The sequence below is a fragment of the Glycine max genome, chromosome 8, assembly GCF_000004515.6.
Source record: "Glycine max cultivar Williams 82 chromosome 8, Glycine_max_v4.0, whole genome shotgun sequence".
In the NCBI taxonomy this organism is placed as follows: Eukaryota; Viridiplantae; Streptophyta; class Magnoliopsida; order Fabales; family Fabaceae; genus Glycine; species Glycine max.
The window spans coordinates 4,219,712-4,238,646 of NC_038244.2; the positions used below are offsets into that span (position 1 = coordinate 4,219,712).

The following is an 18,935-nucleotide window of genomic DNA, read 5'->3' on the forward strand; positions in this document are numbered from 1 at the left end:
GGCTAAATGAATATAAATATATTTCTAGCAATAATTTCATTTAGATACTCTTACCCAAGTCTTTAGAAAATAATCATTTTTTCAATGTATTATCCTTTAAACACTATATGAATGATCAACCCATAATAAACAGAGAAGCATATAGAAGAGTAATATAAACAAAATCGTATTAGATAGATAATAGAAAAAGTTACATTACAGGAGTTGGTCAGTTAGACTTCCAACAATAAGGTTTATCCTCTCATATTCATAATAGGCTTTACACTTTAATGGTTAATATGGATGGAAGAAGGGATTAGATGGCTAAAGGAAAGGAAGAGAGGAATGGCTAAAGAAGAAGGGTTTTTCCTATCAGAGGTGCTTAGGCTTTAGATTTCTTCACTAGAGAGCTATGAAACTCAGTATGTTTTTTCCTCTTATTTCCTATTCCTTTTATAGGCTTAAGTTAGCTTACTTTTTGCATTGACTTCACGTTGAGGCTTAGCAAGAATGATTGTTTGATCACGCGCTTAGCGCGGTGTTCGCGCAAAGCGTGATCTTGGGCTTTCTTGTGGGCCTTATTCGCGCTAAGAGTTGGTCGCTAAGCGAGAATGCGCACTGAGTCGGTCTTGTGCACTAAGCGAACTATCTAATTCTTCCAAGTTTTCTTCAAGACTTTTTCTTCCACTTTTTGCATCAATTTTTTTTCAATGCTCTTGAAATTTTCTTCTTCTGACTTCTGCTGTTCAAAAATTGTAAAAATGTTAATTTTTTCATTACTTCATTAAAAACACAGTAAAGTGAAGAAATTGTAATCATTCTTAGCCAAAATTAACTATCAAATTAACTTAAATTTTGCAGTTATCAATCTTTCCACTTCACCTAACTCTACTGTATCCGATGTTATTTGCGGAAAAGCACGTGATTTTTGGAATAAATCAATGATATAAATGCATGAATAAATACCAATGACTTAGGAAAAAAGAGTTTACGAGAATTAAAAAGACTGTTACATTAATTTTGTAAAATGATTTATATTTTGAAACAATTTTTTTTCTCTAAAATAACTTATATTTTAGAATGGAGGAAGTAATTGATAGAGAGACAGAGGTGCAGGAAGCAACTAACAGTGGACCTAGCAACAAGGGGGTGCAACTAGAAGGAAAAATAAAAAGAACCATCATCAAGCTTACATGTGTGATCGTGGCTGAGTTGGCAAAGAGGAAATCTGCAGGATCATGGTTTCGAGAATTAAGGAATAACAATAACAGAATCCATTTGCTTGTAATCTTTTCCTAACAAAGAATCACAATTCTCTTAGGAAATTCACACTATAAATATGCACGTGTAATAAAGTTGCAAAGCATGAATAAAAATACATAATTTCTTCCCTCTAATTTTCTTCTTCTAGTCTTCTTCACGGAAGTATTGGACCCTCAAAATTAACTTCTCATATTGAGCACCTAACAGTAATACATTATTTTATTGGTTACATCTAACTTTTTTGTAGTGGTGTTATTGTTGTGATGTTTAAGAAATAGAAACTAGTGTATTGATTAGAATATTTAAGTTACTCATCCTTTGAAAAAAAAAAATCATACTGTATAAGAATTTTCAATTTTAAATCCGGGAAAGTAGAAGTTAACAAAGAATGTGTTAGTGACATAAAAATTCACTTAACAAATCCTTAAAAAAACCCGATTCCGGTAACTTAATATTTGTTAAAACTATACTAGTACAAATGAATAGGTTTGCCGTTTACTTATATATACAAATAGTTGAATTGTGTGGTGGATCATTTAAACATATGTTCCGGTAATAGACCATCCAAATGTTCTGGTATTGTAGGTAAACAAGGCATTTACCAGATTGCTACAATATTAAAAAAAAGTTTTCAAAAATTGCAAAGCGGTCCCATGTCCTTCAACAATCCAACATCGCTCTTCGCCTCCTGTTCTCAGTTTCAGTCATTTCTCTCTTCCAATCCTTCATACTCATTCATTTATTCCTCCTGAGCTGAATTTTTTTAGATAACTTTTAAAACTGTCCATGTATGTTATGCTTTCTTAGCTTTGGTTGCTGCATTCATCCTCCAAAACTGTCATTTAATTTTATCTTCTTCTCTGATAATAGTGCATAACACTTAACAGTAGCTTTATGTCCTATTTTTTGAATCCATGGTTCTCTTGCATGGTTGATTCAATAAACACTTGAATGATAAGAAATAAAATTCATTAACCAGTTTCATCCAAACCATTGACACGGCAGTTTATAAAATTAAAAAGAGAAAATCGATTTAAAGAAAAACAATTGCCATAAACAATCGTCCCCTCCACTACTCCCACGCCACATTGTCATTGCCCCAATGTCTGTATGTTAGTTCAATATAGGTTCTCCCCACACACACACACATAAATCATAATCTTTGCACAAGGTTGATTCATATGTTGTAGAACAAACTGGGGTTTTCAATCCCATAGCTGAGGCACATATTAAACATTGAATCAAGTCCTGAAAAACTTAAGAATTTAGTTAATCGTTTCATCCCAATTTCACCAGCTCACACATTAACCCTTGACGGCGCCGTTAAGTGGCTTGAGGGATGGTTACCCCCATGTAACCTTCAGCGTCTTTCGATTTGAGAAAATCGACATCGCTTGAGAAACTCCCTTAGCTTTGCGAATGTCGGCATCGATTCCGTACCTGCCACCGACAGCCATGGCTCGTCGGAGCTCTGCCCGACAGTGCGCGGCCCAAATCAATAATCAGATTTAGAAGCCAAACACTTACAACCAATACCTCCACCAAAGTCAAAACCTCGAAATTGGCACGCACCTCAAGCCAATCATGTCAGCTCTAAGCATTATTCCACGACATCAAACAAAATCCTCGCTCCGATCTTCATCGTCGAACCGCTTTTGCCCTCTGTTAACCTTAGGGTTCCCCTTTTCCTGAAAAACCAAAATAAAATTTACAAAACCATCCACCTGTGGTTTTTATACGTGGACCAAATTGCAAATTCGTTAAAAAGTACCGAATAAGTATCCGATATTTGTACTCATTTAATCTCAACCACATACTTTATTAACTATTATATCTGACGGTTAATATTCATGGTCCACGGATGTACCACTTGAAAGATGATCCACCACAGAATTTACCATAAAAATACTAGTAGACGTGTAAATTTTCAAGGTAAATTTTGAATGGTCCATATTATATCTTACAATCTATAACTTCCCTCAAATGATGAGTAGTAGATGACGCAGCATATGAGACCACAATGGAGCAAAAGTATTCGCCTTTGTTGAGTTTGACATATAATCCCCGGCAATGTTGGAGCAAGGGTGGTTCACACACACACTTTCTATTTAGAGAGGAATTAAGAGAGTGAGAAAGTAAATGAAATCAAGAATGAGATTTGTATTATTGATTTCTACAAGATGATTTACAATAAATAGATTTTATATATGGAGAGAGCTTATAACAATAAACTCCATTAGTTATACCTACTTAATTATCTAACTCTTTCCCTCTAATATTAATTACCACAAACTAACTCATACAAGCTTTTGAATTAGTCTACTACATCAAGCAAGAGATTCAGTCACTTTGTGAGTAGTCTACATCCTCACAGTCATGGAAAGCAGCCAGTGCTCTATGAATGGTCCCTTGAAGTTTCTGCATTGTTTAATTCAAAATACTTATCAAGATTCACACACACACACATATATATATATATATATAGCTAATAGAGCATTCAGACTCTTATAGTAGATAAACGTCTCTGTCTGCTGAGGGATATTAGATATGGGGATGCAAGAATATACACATGGAAGCTTTGACGTACTGCATAAAGTATCACTTACCTTCGTTAAGTTTTGCATAAAGTACTTTGTACGTATTTGAATTTATATTGAATCACCTAAAATCATACATTGAAACAACAATTAATATGATTTTAAATAAATGTTAGCATATTTCTCCCAGGTTAAGAAATTGATTCTGAGTCTAATTATGTTTGAATTACCTTTGATTATAAATAATTTATTGTACTCAAAAAGTAATTTTTACTTAAAAGTAATTTTAGGTAACTTTTGTATATGAAAAATTTTATACCAAATTTGACTATAACTTGCTTTTAAGATAAAAATATCTAAAACCTAAGTTACTTCACTTCAAAATCATTTTTTATAAAATTAATTTTATTTGAATTCAATTTCGTAGATTGATTACGTGTAATTTATAGTACCTCAAACATATATAGTGGGATACTCTAGGCAGCAAACACAATTCCAGCAAGTGATAGTGGCTTCTATTGAGTGATGGAACCTAAAAGGTAAACACACATGGCCGAACCCCAAAATGAGTCCAGAACATATGCGCTCGCCTAAACACACATGGCAAGACTAATCATTACTTCAAAGAGAACCAAAGTATGCTATATTGTTTGGAAATCCAACGGCGTTATATACAGGTCTGGGCTTTCCCTGAACTCAGTAAACACTTAAAAGCACTGCCACAAATCATATTTTTTTTGTTAACTATGTTTCATAATAGAAAGATAAAAACTTTAAGAAAATAGAAAAATAAAGACTAATTAACTTAAATAATGTAAATCCGTACTAAACCAAACATTTATTGTTTTGTAAAACTAATATTTTTTTTTATTTATTAGTTAACTATGTATATATAAGTACAGACGCTTTTTTTTTTGGGTCCTGCTATGTACAGACGTATAGAATAAAAAGAGAGAGAGAAACAATTTAATGGATGATTTTACTAAAGTGTAGGTCAAGCTTACTCTTAAATCATTCAATGACATTTTATTTATAAATTCATTCTAAGACTTACCATTTACTTGATTAATTAAAAATTCTTATATATAGATTATATATATCTACAAAATTTTAAATTAATCTAAAAGTATTTAACCCGTTATTGATATACATTAAATCAAATATATACGTTAATGACGCCATCGTAACCGGTAGCAGTAGCCTTAATGGCGAATATACCCAATAGTGCTCAATGATTAAAAACAAGCTTGTTAGATCGATTATATTCAATTGAGTTTCATTGTTTTAAGTAATTGGTAGATATAAGAATTAATTAAAATAAAATATCGTTATATTGTGGACCTATAGACAAATGAATAATAATTGAGCATATATATATATATAATTGTAATGGAAGACAAATCGATACGTTCAAATCTTCTCTACAAACATCAACCTCTACGTCTGTATGCATGCGTTCAATATTATCATGAACTCCTTGTGTGTCCTATATACTACTATAAACATTCGTTTCCATTCCGCTAAAATCTAATTGTTTTGGAAAAGAACAACTATATATCAGTGTGCAATAGATATGAACGACCCAACAAATATAAGCTAGCAAAAGCAGGGTAGAGCCTTTTCCAATCAAGAAAGAATATATATATATATATATATATATATATATATAATGGCTGGATGGGAAAGCGACAAATTAAAGTGTTTGAAGCTAGTCAAATATCCTCATGCAGAAAAATATTTGCGGAAGACCTTGTCTCGATCTACTCCCAAATGATCATTCTCATTTTTCTGTCATTGCTAATGGTTAGTGCATGTCCGGTCCAAGCTATCTAAATCACTAAGGATCTTATTGATTTGTTAAAAAGACAAGATAAATAGAATAATATTTCATATAGTCTTCGTCGGTGATCAAGATGTCATGCCGGTAGCTAAGGTGTCAAGGTGGTTCTTACCGGCGATCAAGGCATCACGCTTAGAGAGGGAGATTTAAAAAAAAAGGCGCATATGAAAAAAAAAAAAAGTAAAAATAATGAAAAATCAGAAGATAAGACTAATATTATATTTTTACTTTTGTTAGACACCAAATAAAAAGTTATACTAAGATTTAGTGAATTACAAATTTTTGAATACTTATCCACTAAGTCATCTTTAAACGTTGAATAAATATTTTTGTGATGTTCAATTTTTATTTTTTAGCAAATCAAACATATTACTTTTAAAAAACAAATTAAAAGGTTGAAAACATTTAAGAAATTAAACAACTCAAATCTTGCCTTAACGAATGGCATTAAAATCTTATGGGCACACAATACGTAATTACTAGTTATTATTATTATCATGATAAAAATGTTACCCGTTATCTCAAAGATATAAATGTTACCAGTTACCACGGCTAGCTTTTGAAGCATAATTAGTTATCCTATATACTTTGTCACGCCAATTAATCTAACAATATATTCGTTCCGATATATATGATAGATCGATCAAAATGTATATATGACTTATTAAAAATGCAGCCTTCAAATACAAACTAGAAGGGGAAAAAAAACAGAAAAATATATTTGTTAATATATATGACAGATCGATGTCATTCAAAATTTTAATAAATTCTTCCAACATCAACATTTATCTGAATGAATAGAAAATCCAAAGATTTTAAAAGTAGCATTTTAGAAATATAAACTTTGTTTACCCATAATAAGTATAGAAATTAAGGCATACGGATAATGACCAGAAAAATAAAAAATTAAAGTATGCACGCACTTGCATGGGAGAAGGAAATGGTATTAGAAAATAGTGAGTTGGGGAAATGCCGAATGAGGCAGTGACAGAGAGAAAGAGAGATGATGCATTTTACAAAAGAAAAGGAACAAGGTGAGTCTTGTCTTTGTCAGATGGAGTAGACTGTAGTCTTGTGAGAGAGAAGGAGAAAGTTGAAATTGTCTCCCACTAACTCGTGCTGTGTCGGCCGTGCCCTAGACAATGCTTTGTGGGTTTGTCACGTTTGTTTTTGGTTCTACTCTGCTCTTCCTTTTCGCTTTTTCTCCCAGTCATAACTACGTCTTTGTCGCTTTCCTTAATTTTGTTCACTTAATTGCTTATTAATTACTATCTCCCATAGTGTTAGACTGTTAGTGACTTGGGTGTAGGAAAGAAATATTTCATTCAATGACTATATATATCAGCCGATACGAAATTCATTTAAATTTAATAATTTTGTACTAATAATAAGGTTATTTAAGTAATAAAATATTAATTCTGTTTGAATGATCTCTATGATATATTATATAAAATTAATAAGGGGCAACGGGCTTCAATATTAGAACAAAAATTAATCTCACTCTTAAATAATATAGAGAAACTGTTCGGAAGTGCTTTCAGACCTCCGAATGTGATGGGCGATTCAGCCGACGCTAGTTGAATTTGATTTCTCTTGCTATTGAACGTGCTATTGGACTGAACTACGCTGTTGAATTGAATTTGATTGTGCGGATTGCTATAAAAAAACATATCCTGAGAATACATTTGATGTAATATACACTCGACGAGACACCATGCTGCACGTCAAAGTACGGAACCATGCTTTGCTTTTTTCTTTTTCTTCTTGTTTAAATTGTTAGTTATTTGAAGTACCATGAAATACATTATATTAAATGTGATATGCTGAGGAGAAACCAATATTATTCAGATCATTTTACATGTGGTTGAAGCCTGGAGGAAAAATTCTAATTACAGATTACTGCAAAAGTGCTGGAAGTCCATCTTTAGAATTTGATGAGTACATTAAAAAAGGAGGATATTATCCCCATGACATTAAAGCGTATAGGCAGGTATGGTTGTCTGTGTTATTAGCGACATCATCTGGCTTCTCTTTCACCCATTTGATTTCGGTAACATTTCTTCTGCTTGACAATCTCCTTGTATTTTAAGTCATCTACAGATGCTCGAGGATGCTGGATTTGATGATGTCATTGCTGAGGATCGAACTGATCGGGTTTGTCTGTCCTTATGATATACTATGCTTAGTATTTGCATTTTTTTTATACTTGAAGTTCTAGAGTACTAATAACCTTATTACTTGTGTGGTTTAGTTCGTTGAAACATACACTACAGCAGGAGTTAGATGCCCTTGAGAACAAGAAGGGCGATTTTATTCGTGACTTCAGCGAAGTGGGTTTCTTACTTTCTCATTATGATTTTAAGATAGTTTTGTGATACGTATTTGTATTTTATGGCATTTGTTTCTCTGTTATAATCATTAATTTACGGTTGGATTCATTACTTTCAGGAAGACTACAATGAGATTGTGGAAAGATGGAAGGCAAAGCAGACCAGGGGTGCATCTAGAGAGCAGATGTGGGGTTTGTTCATTGCCAAGAAAAATTGACATGCTTTATTGCTATCATATGCCTTGTTCTAGCTATATTTAGTTCCTGTGTGGCCGGAATAATTAATTATCTCTACGTCTGTTTTGTTGGTTTAAAATTCATAGCTTTCATGCTAAAATGGTAACTTGGCATTGGCTTCCATGCTAAAATTAATGGTTTTTGGTAAATTTGCCATAACAATCGTTCCCCTCATTTGGTCTTTGAGAAGAAAACTCTTGGTTTTTGGTAAATTGGCTTCCATGTATCATTTTATTTTCCTTCCCCTCCATAGGAAACTAATTGACAGTATTGGATAAAGAATGAAAAAGAAAAAAAGAAAATTCAAGTAAAAATTAAGTATTAAACAGACTGAAATAAGGAGAAAAAATGCAGAGATTTCTCAATGCTTGTTTAAAAGAGTAGAAAAAGAAATAAATATATTGTATAAAATATTTTATTGGTTCGCTACATTATGAATTATTATTCCGTTCTGTTAAACTCATTTCTTATTGGTTTATTAATCAAATTTATTTATATTAAATATAGATATATATTATGTTTTTTCTATCAATTTGAGATTATACATTATTTTAATTATTTTACAATGAATATTTTAGTTAATAAAACACAATGAAACAAATATATTCATGCCATAATTATTTATGTAAATCGATTATTACAAAACATATAAATAAGTTGGCATAGTCTCTGTATTATTTTAATATTATAAATTTTAAATTAATAAATATATTTATATTATATGATGTTAAATTAAATTATATAACTTTTCTTATGATTTTAAAATTCTTAAATACTTGCATTTTTATATTAATTATTATCAAAGTAACTGGCAAAATATAATCCAAAAAACTGGTCAACGGTCTTTCTTAACCTTCTAAATTAGGGTTTGAAGTTTCCCTAATCCAGAGTACTCTGTTACTGAAAGCTTTCATACACTTGCATCCCTTTTTATTCGCAACACCAATTTGGGAATCCCAAACAATACCTACAAACAGACGGACCCCTATTCAGAATGAGTAGGAGAAAGAGAAAGGGCGCGCGGGAAGGTTACGACTTTATGCAAATACGAGATCTTAGTAGATCTGTGGGCCAGAGAGCCAAGTTGATTGGCGTTATTCTTGACTTGGGCTTTCCAAGGAAATCCAAGGGCACTGGTTAATTTTTTTTAATTTTCTCCAAATTTCTTCTATTTCACTCCACAAAGTTTCACTGGCAATGATGATTAAAAGGCCGGACTTATGGCTGCCATTTACTTTCTTGGTAGTAGATTGATGAGCTTTTTCGTGAAAGTGTGTTCTGAGCCAGCGTCACTCACTATTTTCATTTTTTTAAAATATTGTATGTTACGTGCTTGTACCTTTGAGTCTTCATAATTTCCATGTTTTTTTACTTTAGGTTTGAGGTCTCTCCAAGTTATTAGCATGTAATATCTCCTGCCATTGTTGTTTATCTTATATAAAAATCTTTTGCAGATTTATGTTGTTGCATGAGAATAATTGATGAAACAAATCACCAAATCGCCATGGCTGTTAACATTTTTGAGGAAAATGTAGAAAGACTTCCCCGTGTTGCTGCTGTTGGGGATGTAATTGTGCTTTGTTGTGTTGAGGTATTTCTGATAGTAACCTCTGTATGTAGAGATATGTTTGTTTGCTGTGGTTTTCTGGTCCTTTCTTGACTCTTGGTTTTTTTTTTTTTTTATATATACATGTTTCTCATAATAAAGACTTAAAAGAGACTTTAACATTGACCACTCAATGTATATGCATTCATAGGCAGACATGTTATTTCATAATTCTGCATAGATCTCATTGAGTGTCAACTCTATGCTCATTTGTTTCCTACTCTGCAATTTGAATGGAAATAAATTTCATCCAGTCTAGATATTAGATAAACTTATGTCTTTTTACTATGAATTTTTTATTTTATCTTTTGTAGGTAAAATCATTTAAAGGGGAAGTAAATGCTACTTTCGATAAGAGATTTTCATCTTTTGGTTTATATAAAGGCAAAGATGGTGATGATTTGGATCCTTATCATGTTTCTTCTTATTTTCACCACATACGTGAAGATGAGAGCTTAATAGTTAAGCTTAGAAAATGGCTGATGAATTTTCAGCCTCACGAAGGTATTTTATATTTCAGCTTTGATATAACCTGAATTTTCAGTTTATTTTCAACTTGATGCTAAATTTTGATATGTCTAGATTCATGTAATTTCCCCATGTTAAGAGAAATCAAGGAAGAAACTTCTGTTAATTTGGCATGCAAGGTGATTAAGCTGTGCTTCTGGTTCTGATATTTTGCATAGAGTTTCAAAGATCCTTGTATAAATACCTTAATTCAAATGCATGAGCTTTTTATAAGATTTGAGTCTTACTTTCTAGTTGTTACCACGTCAAGATTTTCATCCTTCTTAATACTTTGACTTTCTTGTCCACATTTAGATCCTTCATTTTTGTGAGGCTGCTAAAGATGAGTGGATTATATTTGCTTGGGATGGTACTAACACTCCACCAAATGTCATATGTTCAAAGTGAGTTGATACAAATTTACTTTTACATGTTTGGTTAAAATTGTGATGATGTCTGTTACTGGACATTTCTTATAACTAAAACAGTGGTGTTTTCTAGTACTCTCCATATATGATATCTTTTCGATGGCAAGTTGCTGGATATAGGCTTAACAATGTCATAGTTGGTGTTTTATTGTTTTCTACACAGGAAAAATACCGATAATATTTTCTTCTCTAATTGTGCAATCTTCTCCAATTATCTCCTGTCCTTTTTTTTTGTACTGAATTGTGGGCAATGGAGTTTTGACAAGTGATTCAGTGTTAATGGCATGCCAAGAACTGTAAAGTTCTTGATTGGATAATTTTTTTTATTGATATTATCAAAAGCATCACTTGGGTAGACATTAGGCAAACAAGTTAAAATAGGGTGAAGCATAACTTATGAATAATGGAATAGAACTGAACTATGGTTAAAAATGTCAATTTTTATTCCACTAAAAAGGGTGAATCCAAGGGGAATAGAACAAAATTATTCAATTCAGTTTGTGCGGCAAATGCTACCTTATATTGGAATCATGCTTATTTAAATAATGTCTTTTTACAATATTATATGTTTTGTGTATAACTTATAATATTTTAATTTATGAGAGTATCTTACTAGAAATTTGAATTGATTGTTTCTGAATTGCAGGCTTGAAGAAGAAATTAACTCTCCACTTCCTCTACAACTAGAACCCTTGCCTTTGTCAAGAGAGGTTTTATGTACTTTGCCCGTTGTTGGATCCATCTTGAGGATGACGTTTGATGCAGACCTTGTGAAAAATCATTTACACCTTTTAAATGTTGATAAATGGGTCAAGTTTATGAATATGCGTCTTAAGGTGGTTGATGGACTATGGCTCGGCGTTTTTACCCCTCAATCAAAGCTTCAATATACACCAAATGAGGACGGTCTGATTGTTGAACGTCAAAGGTTGTTTTTAATTTAGTTTTATTATATATAGTTTTGATATATTATATCAGTAAAATAAAACTTCTACACATGTCTTATTTATGTTGGACCAGGTTGTCTGAAGAGTGGCTATTCCCTAAGCCTTCATTTATTACAGGTATTTCATTTGTGTTGCACTAGTATTAAGTCTTTGATTCTTGAAAGTTATGACTCATATTTGAGATTTTTTTACGGGATAACACTATGCTTTATCCTTACAGAAGAAGTTAATCAAGATCATGCTATCCCTGTTACTTTAATGACTGTCCTCACTCATTCAGAGGTGGTATACTTTATTTTGTTCACTTGTGCCCACACTCTTAACTTCTAACTCCCTATTGATTCATGTCTTTTTTTACCTATATCAACAATACTACTACTACTACTACTATTAATTATTATTAACTAAATTCATATGTTGTAGGTGACTGCTAAATTCAAGTGTGTTGTTCGAGTGGTAGCAGCAACGCCATGCCAAGCTGAAAATCTGTTATCTAGTACTGGGGAATATAGAATGCGGCTTACACTAGAGGATTCAACAGCTAGAATTCATGCTTTTGTAACTGCCAAGGATGGGGTTAGAACAAATTTTAACTAATTTGTTGATTTTAGGATTCTTGACACCAATTATACTTAAGGCACTTATAGTTTCTACTCAAATGATTATTATACTTCACTATTAAGTGGATGTTACTGTTTTCAATTTGTATTCTTGGCAATTATGCACACTAGACATACAAAAAAGATTATAATTGTGCCTAATTATTTAGTTATTTATTTATTTGTTCGTATATAGTTTAGCTTATCCTTTTTCTGTTCATGATAAATGACAGGAGGTTCTTTTTGATGGTTATCCGGACATTGATGAGTTGACAAGGAAGCTAAACATATTACTTGGAGTAAATGAGGTAAAGGATGCTCCAAGAAATCCACCATGGGTTTGTGTTTGTCTCAAGTCATTTTGTGTCTCCAAAACTGATGTATGGAGCAGTAGAACCTTTAAAATATTTGACACCAAAATAGTGGGAGATACATGACATTCTTTTAAAGGCAATATGTGGTAGGACGTGTTTATAGGTATCCTAGAAAATGCAACTATATTTTGGTTAGAAAGATAGAATGCGCTCATGTACATAGAAATCCTGGAAACTCATTTTTTGTTATCTTCCAGGGCTCTTATATACTGTAGTTTAAATGTAAATGTGCAGATGAAATGTGCAGATTATATTACAAGTGTATATTTTGGTGAGAAATGTATTCATGTACATATGTCAAGTATTTAATATGATTATTACCATGCTGTCTTATTAACTTGTGTCGTTCTAAAGTTAATTTTGATGATTTAAATTTAAAAATTAGAATTGTATTTGTCATTAATTTGGTATCAAGTTTAATATATTTTAAAGAACTATAAACTTTTTAAACAATTTTCTGCTGATATTTTATATAATAATATGGTGTATTTGTTTTGAAATTTTTTTATCTTAACATACATATTTTAGTTAGATAATTTTTATTTTTGATTTAATCATATATTGATATATATCAGGTTCACAGAATAGGCTAATACCATTGTCTCGAATATTTTGAATCTTAATTTCAAATTAATGAACTTAGCAAACTTTCGAGTTGTACAAATAAATCCGTCAGACAAAGATCTCTATAACTGATCTGAATGTAAATAATGTAGATGAATTATGCAAATTTCGTACGATAACATGTTACCATAAACGCAGACTCAATATTTAGCAAAATGGATCCTTATCATCTGAAGTGGAAACTTGAAATCATCAGTGTCAATCGATAAATGATCCATTTATTTATTTAATTTCGGGATTGAAATCAGTGTCAATCGAAAGTAGTTTTGAACTAAAATAAAATCTGTGCTGGTTAGTGAAATTTCTTCATAAATTTCGAACAAAAGACAAAATCTTACAACTTGCTCTCATTTTGGAGGTTCAATGAACTGGTTTGAAAGTCGTGTTCCTACCTTACAAATGAATATCTACAAATGCACTTATTTCCACTGTTAGCTATAAGTTCCTATGGTACAATTTGGCCTATAGCTACATGGGTGCACCAAGCTCATTTGGGCGATTTGGCTGAGCCACCTCTCCAGCTGCAACGGCAGCTTGCCTTCGTTGCCTCTCACGTAGATACAGCACAGTTAAGAGGCATACAAAGAGGGTCAGAATTGTAGCATTTCCCTCCTCCAAAAGCACATTCTCCACCCAAGCTTCTAATTTAGGATACAGTTCAGGCAATGAATCAATTACCTGTACCTAATAAAAACAATAAGCACACTCTGCAATCAGGATCTAGAACAGTGAGAAAAATCTTGTTGCAAGTTACGGATTACAGAAAATAGTTTAAAATAATGACAAAGTAACGAGGCTACTGGCAACAGGTTAATAAACATTTTATTATCTTCAATCAGTGAAAAAACACTTAAATATAATAACTGCTGTCCGTGTTGTTGAACCTTAGGGCCATATATACAATAAAATTGAAGGAAGAAAGAAAGAAAGGTGAAGTGATTTCTCAATATTAAACAAGGTGAAGGTATAACCCAAATATGCCAGTTGTTGTCCAATACATTGTGGGAAAATACAGTGACATGCATATAAAAGGCAAAAATCAAAGCTTTGCTGAAGAAATACAAGCTGCTCGATTGGCCGTTAATTAAGATTCTTGTGTAATTACTGATAATATATTATATTAATACATATCCTAATTGAACACAAACTACAACAGGCAACTGAGATACCATGAAAAGAAAACTATCAACGTATTTAAAACACTGTCAACTTCCGCTTATTGTTTTGTAACTATGATGTATATATCCTCCAAAAAATAAAAAAACTATGCAGTGTAGCAGTAGGTAAATCAAAGAAACTCACCATGAAACTGTCAGCATAGTTCTTACGAACCCACAGGCTTGAAAGAGCCAGCGTGACCGGCAACTTGGCTGCAGAATCATGCTCTAGAGCTTCATCATAGTAACGCTTGGCCAGATGAAGGTCATATGGAAGTCCTTGGCCATGCTCATGCATGTATCCAAGATTGAACATGGCTTGCGCGTTCAATTGTGATTTAGCATGCATATAAGCCTCAGCAGCTCGCTCATAATCCCTGGCAGTACCCTGGCAGAAGGAAAAAGGGAAACACGAGAAAGTGAAAAGGTGCAGGCAAAAAGAGAGCACAATGGCTTAAATTGAATTCATCCATCGCCAAACCACATACCCGACCATAGTAATATGCATCTCCAATGAGTAAAGCAGCATGTTCATTACCCTGCTCAGAAGCTTGCCACCACAGAGAATGTGCCCGCTGATGCCTTTCTGCATCAGTGCAAAATCCAGATTCACCCATGCACATGCTGCGTTCCCCATATTTGTCAAGAATCCAAGCAGCGTTACTTTGTGCCACTTCATAGCCCATCTCAGCCATTCTTGAATACAACATAAATGCCTTGCCAACATCACCTTTTAAGTATGATTCTAGAGCCCATCTAGACAAAGAACTCCATGGACCCCGCTCTGCAACTAGTTTGTAAAGTGCAGTTGCCTAAAACCAGGAAAAATTACAACTGTTAGCACATAAATTGGGTTAAAATTCTAGGCTAGTCCTCACAGATTAAGTTACTAACCAAAGGAATATTCTTCTTGAAGCCAAGACCAGTATGGAAAATCTTAGCGAGCTGGTAGAAGGCCTTTGGTTGGCCATGGTTAGCGGCGAAAACAAAGAACTTACAGGCGAGCTTAACATCCCTATTGACTCCAATCCCCTTGAGATACATGACGCCAAGGTTATAGTGGCCGCCAACCTCGTCATTATCAGCAGCCTTCTCAAAATACTCTTTGGCCTTGGTGTAGTTCTTCTGGTCAACTCCATAGCCTTTGACGTACAAATACCCCATCCCATTGTAGGCAGAATAGAGGTGGTGCCTGGAAGCAAGGGTGAGCCACTCGAAGGCCTTGGTGTAGTTTCTCTCCACACCTGCTCCTCTCGCATAGATCTCTCCAAGAAGCTCCATGGATCGAGGCTCTCCCTTGTCCACGGCCTTGAGGAACCACCAGAGGGCCTTGGAATGGTCACGCCTCAAACCCCTGAGGCCAAAGTAGTAAAAGAGACCAACTTTGTACATGGCAGCAGCATTCCCTTTCTGGGCCTGGTACTCAAGTATCTGAAAGTCCTCGTCCTCTTCACCCTTGGATTTTCTAAGAGCCTCCTTGTTCTCCTCTGCCCCGTTGTGAAGCCTAACCGCCTCAATCACAGGAGACTCCTTCGATATCAGAAAGCTGTTCACGGCCACTTCGGCTAATTCGCCATACAGATTTACACCTTTGTCGAACATGTCCTGCCTCGTGTAGCTGTATGCCAATGCCATCTTCGATTGCATGTTGCCACCCTCCGCGGCAAAGTGGTGGTACAGAAAGGCCTTCCCCTTGCTTCGCTCCCTCAAAAGCCCCATTCCCCACAAAAACCCTAGCACCGATTGAGACGCGGGGTGCCCGGTCTCGGCCAAGGCGCCGATCTCGGCGGCGCCGTCCTGGATCAGGTCGGGGTCGCCGGACATGAGCTTGTGGACGGCGGAGTGGTAGGCGGCGTCGGATTCGGGGAGGGGTTGGGGATCTCCGGCGGGGGGCTCGAAGATGGGGCGCCATGAGCCGGGGTCGAGGTCGTCCTCGGATTTGTGGGAGTCTCCGTCGCCGAACTCGTCCCACTCGGCGGCGGAGTCGGGATCGGCGGGGGGGTCGTCCTTGTAGTCTTCCTGGGAGAGGACGAGGACGAAGTGGCGGGCGCCGACGGAGACAGAGAGACTGAGGATCAGAGTCAGAGAGAGAAACAACCACTTGGGGATGGGGTTGGGGCCAGCCATGGTGTTGTGCTGTGTTGTACGGATCACAACAATCGGAATCGCGAACAGAATGGGAAATGCAATGCTAGGGGTATTATTGCAATTATAATCTTCAACTTCGCTTGCCACGTTTTCGGCTCCACTAGGAATTTGCCATGTCACCTTGCTTAACTCATCTTTCTTTGTGAAATTTGGGCCAGCCCAATTGTTTTCAGTTTCAGATTGCGGATCACTTTGCCCAGGGAGTAGGGATCTGCTATTGATCCCATTGAAATTCATCTTGGTCTCACATAATTATCACTGTTGTATATATTGTATATTTTTGTTTCAAACATAACAACGAAATTACGGTGCTGTTATTATTTTTTATTGACACTTCTAAACACAACGAAATTAAGATTCTGATGTAATGTTTAAAAAAAATCATAATTTTTTTTTCTTAAACAGAAAAAGAATTGGTGGAGGAAGGAAAAAGAAAGGTTTGTTATTCTTATTTAAAAAATTTATTCATTTATTTTTTTATAGAAACTAGAAAACCTTTCATATATATTTTTTTAAAAAAAAAATGAATTGCATGAATTTTCCTTGCAAATATTTAATGTAAATTCAAGAGCAGTAATTATAAGTTAAAATCATAGGACGTGAATTGGTTGGAAGACGAAAATGAGCTGTTTTTAAAATAGTATCATATTGTAAATATAAAAATGATTTATGTGGGGGAGGAGTGATCCAGAGGAAGAATCTGACATGACCGAGGCAGGCTGTTTCTGGTTTCAACTTGTTATGATGGTGTCATCTTCTCCATTCTCATTCTCATTCTCTGTCGCTCACGGCTAGCAATCATGTCTTCTCGCTTAGGTAATTAGCGTCCATCACCTTGATCAATTCACATGACAACTCGATCTTTCTTACTTACTTACTTTCTTACTGGTTGTGTTAACAGATGAGTGCTTGTTGGAGGTGGATGGGTACGGTGATGGCGATGGAAAGGCGAAACCCAAATTCCTGATAAGGAATCTCAGCAGAGTTTCGGAGGATGGGGTTCCCATCCTCAAAGGCATAAATCTTGAGATCCCAGAGGGTGTGATCGTGGGAGTGATAGGCCCCAGTGGTAGCGGCAAGTCAACGTTCTTGAGGGCCCTTAACCGCCTCTGGGAGCCACCCTCCGCCTCCGTCTTCCTCGACGCCCAAGACATCTGCCATCTCGATGTCCTCTCTCTCCGCCGTAACGTTGCCATGCTCTTTCAGCTCCCGGCCCTCTTTGAAGGCAGCGTTGCGGACAATGTGAGGTACGGACCACAACTCAGAGGGAAAAAGCTAAGCGATGATGAGGTGCGCAAGTTGCTTCTAATGGCCGACCTGGATGCTTCTTTCATGGATAAGTCCGGGGCTGAACTCTCTGTCGGTCAAGCTCAAAGAGTTGCACTTGCTAGGACTTTAGCTAATTCACCCCAGGTAACTTAATTATAACATAACATCCATCTCTTTTAACATTTTCTGTTTATTCATTTGTATGTTTTTTAATTTAAAGGTTTTGTTGCTGGATGAGCCAACTAGTGCCTTAGATCCAATATCGACAGAAAACATAGAGGATGCCCTGGTGAAGCTGAACAAGAATCAGGGCATGACAGTCATCATGGTCTCTCATAGCATCAAGCAAATCCAAAGGATCGCTCACATAGTGTGCCTGCTTGTTGATGGTGAAATTGTTGAAGTTCTCAACCCTCATAATCTCTCTCAGGCCAACCATCCCATGGCTAAGAGGTTTCTTCAACTCAGTTCTTAAAGCCAAGATAAATCTACTTGCACCTGCTCGTTTATCGGCCACATATATATGTTCACCTCTCCTCGATTCATATCTTTCAATCAATTATCTTCCACATATGTTGCTTTAATTTCAAGACGTGCAGGTTGATGACATATATATGATTTTATGATAGTGGAGGTTTAGTTACCAATATGATATTGCAAAATGCTACTATAGAATAGGAATTTCGTTTTTCACCAAAACAAAACTATTGTCCACAGTTTTTTCTATTTGCAATACAACCAATTGGATGTAAGCGTACTCTTTGGTACAAGTTTCGTGAAGAAAGTTCTCGTCCCACTAATCCCGGATCAGAAACCATACAATAAATTTATTCTATAATATTTCTAGACTCTAGTTAGTGGAGGACGTCATCAAACTCTGATATATATAGTGTGTAATTAAACAATTATGTGGAGTATAGTTGGGGGGTCTATAAGTGAATTAATTTTATAAAAAAAAATGTATTCAACCAATACAACCCGGAGTCTGATGCTATTAATTTTTTTTATAAAAAAAATATCGTCTCATTTAAGAACAAGTAAAGAATTCATCCTTTTTAGCAGGTGAATTCTTCACATCCCGGTAATTTTTT

The 18,935-nt window shown here is 34.9% G+C and overlaps 3 protein-coding genes and 1 non-coding gene across 10 annotated transcripts; 3 read left to right on the forward strand and 1 right to left on the reverse strand.

The window, feature by feature from the left end:
* Nucleotides 1–7,126: 7,126 nt before the first annotated feature.
* Nucleotides 7,127–12,983, forward strand: LOC100800003 (protection of telomeres protein 1b). Of its 7 annotated transcripts, none has more exons than XM_041017957.1 (14): nt 7,127–7,348; nt 7,468–7,609; nt 7,710–7,773; nt 7,871–7,949; nt 8,068–8,140; nt 9,640–9,776; nt 10,106–10,295; nt 10,374–10,438; nt 10,614–10,702; nt 11,373–11,654; nt 11,747–11,790; nt 11,894–11,955; nt 12,097–12,249; nt 12,506–12,983. In XM_041017957.1, the coding sequence occupies exons 3-14, from the start codon at nt 7,730–7,732 to the stop codon at nt 12,707–12,709; spliced, it is 1,422 nt and encodes a 473-aa protein (XP_040873891.1). In that variant the 5' UTR covers nt 7,127–7,348; nt 7,468–7,609; nt 7,710–7,729; the 3' UTR covers nt 12,710–12,983. The 7 variants fall into 7 exon arrangements, with proteins under 7 accessions (XP_040873891.1, XP_040873890.1, XP_040873893.1 ...); XM_041017956.1 differs by having other exon boundaries at nt 7,720–7,773; XM_041017959.1 differs by having other exon boundaries at nt 7,128–7,348; nt 8,068–8,135.
* LOC113002484 (small nucleolar RNA snoR113) lies at nt 9,378–9,472 on the forward strand. The gene has a single exon (XR_003268043.1). It is a non-coding gene; the product is annotated as a small nucleolar RNA snoR113 (small nucleolar RNA).
* A 579-nt stretch (nt 12,984–13,562) lies between the features above and the next one.
* Nucleotides 13,563–16,827, reverse strand: LOC100787823 (ERAD-associated E3 ubiquitin-protein ligase component HRD3A). Its single transcript, XM_003530916.4, has 4 exons — nt 15,322–16,827; nt 14,916–15,239; nt 14,573–14,815; nt 13,563–13,954 (listed from the first exon to the last, which is right to left on the reverse strand). Exons 1-4 carry the CDS (start codon nt 16,810–16,812, stop codon nt 13,739–13,741), a joined length of 2,274 nt encoding a protein of 757 aa, XP_003530964.2. The 5' UTR covers nt 16,813–16,827; the 3' UTR covers nt 13,563–13,738.
* Nucleotides 16,828–17,161: 334 nt separating this feature from the next.
* Nucleotides 17,162–18,596, forward strand: LOC100791365 (ABC transporter I family member 17). The gene is made up of 3 exons (XM_006584847.2): nt 17,162–17,391; nt 17,477–17,988; nt 18,065–18,596. The coding sequence occupies exons 1-3, from the start codon at nt 17,376–17,378 to the stop codon at nt 18,317–18,319; spliced, it is 783 nt and encodes a 260-aa protein (XP_006584910.1). The 5' UTR covers nt 17,162–17,375; the 3' UTR covers nt 18,320–18,596.
* The last annotated feature ends 339 nt before the right edge of the window (nt 18,597–18,935 follow it).